The sequence below is a fragment of the Lathyrus oleraceus genome, chromosome 6, assembly GCF_024323335.1.
Source record: "Lathyrus oleraceus cultivar Zhongwan6 chromosome 6, CAAS_Psat_ZW6_1.0, whole genome shotgun sequence".
Classification (NCBI taxonomy): domain Eukaryota; kingdom Viridiplantae; phylum Streptophyta; class Magnoliopsida; order Fabales; family Fabaceae; genus Lathyrus; species Lathyrus oleraceus.
Genome location: NC_066584.1, coordinates 294,499,121 through 294,506,075, shown reverse-complemented (window position 1 = coordinate 294,506,075; position 6,955 = coordinate 294,499,121). Strand labels below are relative to the sequence as shown.

At 32.4% G+C, this 6,955-nt stretch overlaps 1 protein-coding gene across 1 annotated transcript; it reads left to right on the top strand.

Annotated features, from left to right (window-relative positions):
• Nucleotides 1-3,660: 3,660 nt before the first annotated feature.
• Nucleotides 3,661-5,679, top strand: LOC127096809 (guanine nucleotide-binding protein subunit gamma 2). The gene is made up of 4 exons (XM_051035350.1): nt 3,661-4,140; nt 5,006-5,058; nt 5,142-5,186; nt 5,285-5,679. The coding sequence occupies exons 1-4, from the start codon at nt 4,000-4,002 to the stop codon at nt 5,370-5,372; spliced, it is 327 nt and encodes a 108-aa protein (XP_050891307.1). The 5' UTR covers nt 3,661-3,999; the 3' UTR covers nt 5,373-5,679.
• Nucleotides 5,680-6,955: the final 1,276 nt, after the last annotated feature.

Below are 6,955 nucleotides of genomic sequence, written 5' to 3'. Positions count from 1 at the left end.
AACTTATTTCAAAAAAGGTTGATGTGGGATTGAAGACCTCCAATTCGAAATTGTAAGCATTCCACCAGACGAACTAGTTGCAAGAGAAAAAGACTATGAGATATCCTCATTACTCCAAAAAGAACAAGCGATTTTATCGTCGACATAGCTACACTTTGTTTCTTGGAGTAAGATGAGGTCTGATTTGCCCAAAGAAATCAAATGTTTAATCCTTATTCTCTTAAATAAACTCCCCTATTATATTCAAAGACACGATGTTCATATTTTCCTAATTTTGTACTCCTTCGATTTCCTCATTCTCTCCTTATCAGAGCTTTCCATTTCTGCTATCTTATTCCTGTAATCTTTATCTTTATCTTTACCCATTATCCCCAAGTTGAAGATTACCTTCCACACCTTATCTTCAACATTGGATTCTAAATTATCCCAGAATGTAACATTGTCATGCCTGGCATCTGAATCTTAGGTAGGCTCACAATAAAGAATCGAACCCATTGAGTAACGATCTTCTTCTTCCGTAGGCAACTTCTTAATATTTCTTTTAGATACCGAATTGATGACACCATTTTTCTTAGGGTACCTTAGCACCGAAAAGTAAGAAGGTTGCATTAAGGTGTTAGGAGGTTGGAGAGATGAAGTAACTTTAAGGTTGATTAGGGATTTGCATAAATGAGTCCCCAAATCCCGAGACTTTGAAATTTGCCTACCATCGAAGCCTATGACACCTTTGGGTTGGGCCAAGACTAGGCATCTTTTATGATTTATCTTTAGTCCATTTTTCACACCAAAATGAGATAGTGACGTTGCCCCCTTACTTATTATACATGTTGTCAACAAAATAGTTTGTTCTCAAGATGCCTCGAACTTCTAATAATATAAGATCTAGCCACTAAATGAATAATTTCTTTTCTAAAATAGTGTTGTTCATGCATAAAAATTTGTTAGCTAAATTATCATACCTAAAAGTTGAAGTTTCCATCCATGGATAATTTGTTTCTTGCAAATATCACCATTTACACCTGGATAGAAGAGATATATTAAAGGTTTCTGTTTATTCACTCAAATCCATCCTCCTTTTTGTTTTTACATATCTTCTCACAACTCACCGAATTGACCTCTTTATCCTCCATACCTCCGCCCCATACAAAATTTCTTTGTATTTGAGTAATCTTGTGTATTATATACTACTAGGGATTTTAAAAAAAGAGAAGTAGTATAACGGTAAACTATTTAAAACATAATCTATTAATGTTATCCAACATCATATCGATAGTTATACTCTTTCAACTAGTTAATTTCCTTTCCATTGACTCCATTATCTATTTCCAAGTCGAACACCACCTCAGATCGGCTCCCATCGAAAATCCTATAAACTTAAATTATATTGATTTATCTTGGTAAGATAAGAAAGTTAGGTGATATTCAAGATATTATCTTCAAGAATAACTCCTTTTAACTTACTTTTGAAAAAATCACTTAAAATCCATATACTAATTCTCAATTTTTTTATGAGCTGCTCATATTTTTCAACTTCCATCTTCCACAATAATTGAATCGTTATCAAATTGAAGAATTTCAACATTGCTCGCATTGTATTTATTAGACCAGGCTTTAAAAAAAGCCAAACAGCGCAAAAAAAAATAGATTAGACTCATATCTTCTAAGACCTATAATGATCGGATTTATTCTCACCCAAATGACCAACTCTAAACTCCAGAATAGGATTTCCATCGACGAGAAACAACATTAAACTATTAAAAATGCATTCTTTTATCCCAACTCAATATATTGTATGTTCTTTTAAAATCAATTTAAAAAAAGAAGTAAGAATGTGTGCTTCTACATTTCGTGATACATTGAACACATTCGTATGGGCTTTTTCCACTTAGGTTATGTTTGGATTGATGAAACATAACGGAACGGGGAAAATGGAACATGACGAAGCGGAACGAAACGGAGCAAAATGGAATATATATCCCACTCTATTGTTTGATTATTTTATTAAAAATGTCTCATTCCATCCTATACACCCCAAATTAAATGGAACAAAAAAATAGAGATTTGAATGAAATTTGATGAAATGAATTCTATCATCTTCCATTCCATTCCATCAATTATTTAAAAATCCAAACAATAAAATCTCATTAATTACCATTCTATTCCATACCATAAATTCAAATATATCCCGTGAGAACTTCTTAGTATTATACTAGCTATTTATTATGCAAATAGTGGATGATGGAAAAACCTATAGATTGAAAGTGACTTCCTCTTTGCCATTCCAGCTTTCACTAATTTCAACATTGTTGTTTGACATCGGTTGGGTTTGCTACTTAGAGTTTTTGCTTGAAATACCCTTTTTTTCAAAAATTATTCCCAATATACCCTCTTTTGAAAAAAAAATCCCAGTCTACCCCTTTTTAAGTTTGGGCTCGTCACTTCAAGTGACGAGGGGGTGCTAAAAGATTTTTTGCTTTATGGGCTCGGCAAATGGAATGATGAGGGGGTGAGCGAAATTTTTTGGCTTCATGGCCTCGTCACTTCAAGTGACGAGGAGGTGCAGGCATTCCTTTTTTTTTTTTTTTTTTTTTTAAATAGTATTTAATTAATATTAATAATAATTAATTAATAGGAAGTGTAAATAGAATACTAAATCTATTAAATACTAATAATTGTTAATATTAAATTAAGCTAAAGAATTAAAATATACATTAAGCCATAAGAATAATTTTTAATAGTAAAATAAAGTTGATTAATGACATATAAAATGATGATTAATGAAATTATAAATTGGTTAATCACATAATTTTTTATCAGTATTCTTTAATTTAAAAAAAAAACATAATTACTATTATAATATTTTATTATTCACCGTATAGGTGAATAATGAAATATAATGTAGATGTAAATTTTGATGTCAAAACAGAATATTTATACGTTCATAAGTATACAATATAAAAACATAATGCCTAAGCTCTTGGGATCCTATGATTGCTAATTAACTCTAATAAAAATATTTTTCCATATTTTTCTCACATGCTTGATAGCGAATTTGACATTAATTTATATATTTATTATTCTATTCATTCTAAAATAAATGTCATTTTCATAGATATTAAAAAACATATGATAAATAAAAGATTGTATCAATTTTACCAAATTATATTTATTGTTATTGATGTATTATAATTACCATTAATGTAAGGTGAGAGAAATAATAATTAAAAATATTGATTAGGGGGTACACTCAGAAGATAAAAACTAAAACTATATTGGAAACTAAAATACAAATTTATTTTGAAACTATATTAAAAAAAAAACGAATTGCTTTAATGCCTCGTCACTTCAAGTGACGAGCTTACAAGCAAGAAAAATTTCTTCAGTCCCTCGTCAAATGGAATGGCGAGGCCCCACTAAAAAAGGGGGTAGACTGGGATTTTTTTTTCAAAATGGGGTATATTGGGACAATTTTTTCAAATGTGGGGCAAGGCAGGAAATTACTCTTGCTACTTACCCTCAATTTCTTTTTGTATTTCTTCTTCACCGAATTGTCTTTCTTAAAATATATTTATTGTTACAAAAATATGTTGTTCTAAATACTTATAGAATGTAAAGAGGAGAAAGTAATAAAGTAATTGGCCAAGTGCTAGTCAGTGGACCGTCACCGCTCAAGCAACTAAAGTCTAAAAGTAAGAGAGAGAAACAAATAAACAAGTACTAACAGAGATAAAGACACTAAAAAGACAAAAGAAAAACAGAGCAATAAAAAGAAAACAAGCTTTCTTCCAACACAACACAACACAACACACAAAACAACAACGTCAACTTCAACAAATCAACCATTGAAATTAAATTTTGTTTCTTTCTCTCTTTTCTCAATAACCACCTTAGATCCCGCTTTGTTGCTTTCACAACCACGCACTCTTTCTTTCATGGTCAAACCTTTCACATTCCTGCCTCATCTTTCTACTCCCTTTCGTATCTTTTCATTATCAGAGAATGCAATCGGATGAGTCTGATTCCGAAAACCCCATGACCCACTTTGTTCAAACTCAGTCTTTTTCTTCTTCAGATACGAAAGGGAAACATAGGATACATGCTGAACTTAAAAGATTGGAACAGGAAACAAGGTACTTAGAGGTAGGTAGCTACTTCATCTTTACCATGTTTTGGACTTTTGTCCTCTCGCCGATTTTCTTTTTGTTTCTTCTCTTTCTCCGTCGTTTTCTTTTATTCACCTTTTTCTTTTTGTTCTTCCATGTATCTATAGTAAATTGGATTGGTAAAGTTTTTAACTTTATCCTTAAAGTTTAGTGTTTTTTTCAAGTTTAGTTTGATTGGTTTCTGGGGGTATTCTTCTGGTGGGAGCTGGATTTTGTTTTGTTTTGTAGAAGTACTTGTAATTGGGGTCCATATATCTCTATTATAAGGTTGTTACATTGGATAGTTAAAAGGGTACTTGTGTTTTTATTTAATGTAAGGTCCTCTATAGATAAAGAGACCTACTCATTTTTGTTGCTTCTGATGTTACAACTGACTCTATCTGACCCAAATTGCAGGTTGGGTGAAAACACCTTTAACCCTTGAATCTTGAATTTCTTACATAGTTATTACAGTATGTAACAACATATGGTTATCCATTATTCTTAGTGGAAAAGTTTATGTTTATTATACAATTGTGTCTAGATAGATGTATGGACCTTTTGGCCATGGAACCATCCATTACAGACTTTTACAGTTCAAGGAGTCCTCACTGTGAAAAATACATTTTACTATGATATAATGTATGTTTGGAGCAGCTAAAATTGATTCTGGCTATGTTGAATTGATTTTGACATGTTTGGTTGAAGCTATGATTTGTAGCATTTGACAATTTATAGTCATATTTATGCTAAAGTGGAATATGAACCTTGAGTCTGAACGGTTGGAGGATGTGATTTGATGAGATTTTTGGTAGCTGTATTCAACATTTTCTTATTTTAATGTTCACTTTAATTTGATGTAGGAAGAGCTGGAAAAGCTTGAGAGGATGGATAAAGCATCTGCATCATGCAAAGAGTAAGCTTATAAGCACAAAATATTTTCATTACGCGTAATCGAAGTTTAAGTCTGAATTTTCGTTTCGGTGTTTGTTTTGCCAGGATGCTTAGCAATGTCGAGAAAAGGCCTGATCCATTACTTCCATTGTAAAATCTCCTGTGCAATCTTTCATGGTTTGTGGTAAATAAATACATTACTCGTGACATGTTTTGTGACAAAATCTATTATTTTTCTGGTTTGACAGAACAATTGGTCCCTTAAATCCTACATGGGATCGATGGTTTGAAGGCCCCCAAGATTCCAAAGGCTGTTGCAGATGTTGGATTCTCTGATGAATAAAGATAATTGCCAAAGTTCTATCTTTGTTTCTTTCACCATTTTAACACCAGATTGGTCCAGAGATTTTTTGAGTTTGATTTTTCATGAATGATTCGCGTGTATATATTAATTACAGCAAATACATAGTGTTTATATTTCTGATAAATGCTCAATTATTCCGATGATAATTCCAGTTGATAGTTCTAAGATATGTAAATGGAGAGTTGGATAGTTCAACTGGTTTGAACTAGGTTGAAAGAGTTTGGTAAACTGAACTATATTAAGTTATTTTAACATATACACGGGGTCGCATTTTATCAATTTATTAATTTTATTTACATTTATTAATTTTAATGCATTGATTTTTAAAATAATTTATCTTAATATTGTTAAATGCAATTAAATTTTTGTTATTACCTTTCCAAAAAACTAACAGAATTTATTTGTTGAGTCACTTTAGTTGTATTTTTGAGTTGTATCATTTTATTCTTTCAATGTATAAATACTCTTGTAATATTTTCAATTTCAATTAATGCCATTTTTATTATTCATCAAATATTACTCTTTTCTCTCTAATTCTCTCTCAACTTCATCTTCCCCAATTTCTTATCTTCCACCATTGTCAAACCTTCAATTTGAGTTTTATGTTCTAACATTTGGCATCAAGAGCTTTGGTTATTGATCCTAATCTGCTGTAACAATGACAACCGTTTTCAATGATCGAATTCCCACCAATCTCTCGATTCTTAATTTGAAGAACTATGATAAATGAGCGAAACAAATGAAGGTCTTGTTTGGTTATCAGGAGGTGCTTGAGATCGTTGTCAATGGAGTTACACAATTAGGGGCAGAGGTTACCGACATTCAAAGAGCTACACACAAAGAAGAGAAGAAGAAGGATTACAAAGTCCTATTCGAGAAGGTCGGCGATTGTGAATCGGCGAAGCAAGCATGGGAAATCTTGGAGAAAGCATATGCCGGTGCCGTCAAAGCGAAGGTTGTAAGGTTACAAACTTACAAACGATAGTTCGAGTTAACACAAATGGAAGAGAAAGAAACGATCAACGACTACATTACGCACATTACCCGGTTAGTTAATCAAATCAAATCTTGTGGGGAAACGATTCTTGAGCAGAATGTTGTATCGAAAGTATTGCGTTCGTTAACGTCGCGTTTCGACAACATAGTTGTGGCTATTGAAGAATCAAAGGATCTAACAACTTTGAGCAAGGATGAATTGCAAAGTTTGTTAGAGGCACATGAACAAAGGATGGATGAGAGAGGCGCCGGCAAAGCCAAAGCGGAGATTGCTTTGCAAGCGCGTTTCAATGAAAAGAACAAGAGGTCGAAAGGAAAATTTGCGGCGAGAGGTAAATCAAATTTTCAGAATTTTGGTTCAAACAATTCGCAAAATTCAAAGCATTCGACGAGTGAAAAGGGTGAAAGTAGCTCCAAGGATAGTGGTCATAACAATGGTTTTAAGAAGCGTGATATGAGTAAGGTGCAATGCTACAAGTGTAGAAAGTTTGGACACTTTGCAAATTCGTGTCGTGGTAAATCGAATGAGAATCACAATAATGAAGCCAATGTAGCTAGG

Bases quoted from the DNA above. Each gene is read 5' to 3' on its own strand.
- LOC127096809 (XM_051035350.1), top strand. From the start codon at position 4,000: ATGCAATCGGATGAGTCTGATTCCGAAAACCCCATGACCCACTTTGTT. The intron at 4,141-5,005 runs GTAGGTAGCTAC...AATTTGATGTAG, and splicing joins AGGAAACAAGGTACTTAGAG to GAAGAGCTGGAAAAGCTTGA. The intron at 5,059-5,141 runs GTAAGCTTATAA...TTGTTTTGCCAG, and splicing joins GCATCTGCATCATGCAAAGA to GATGCTTAGCAATGTCGAGA.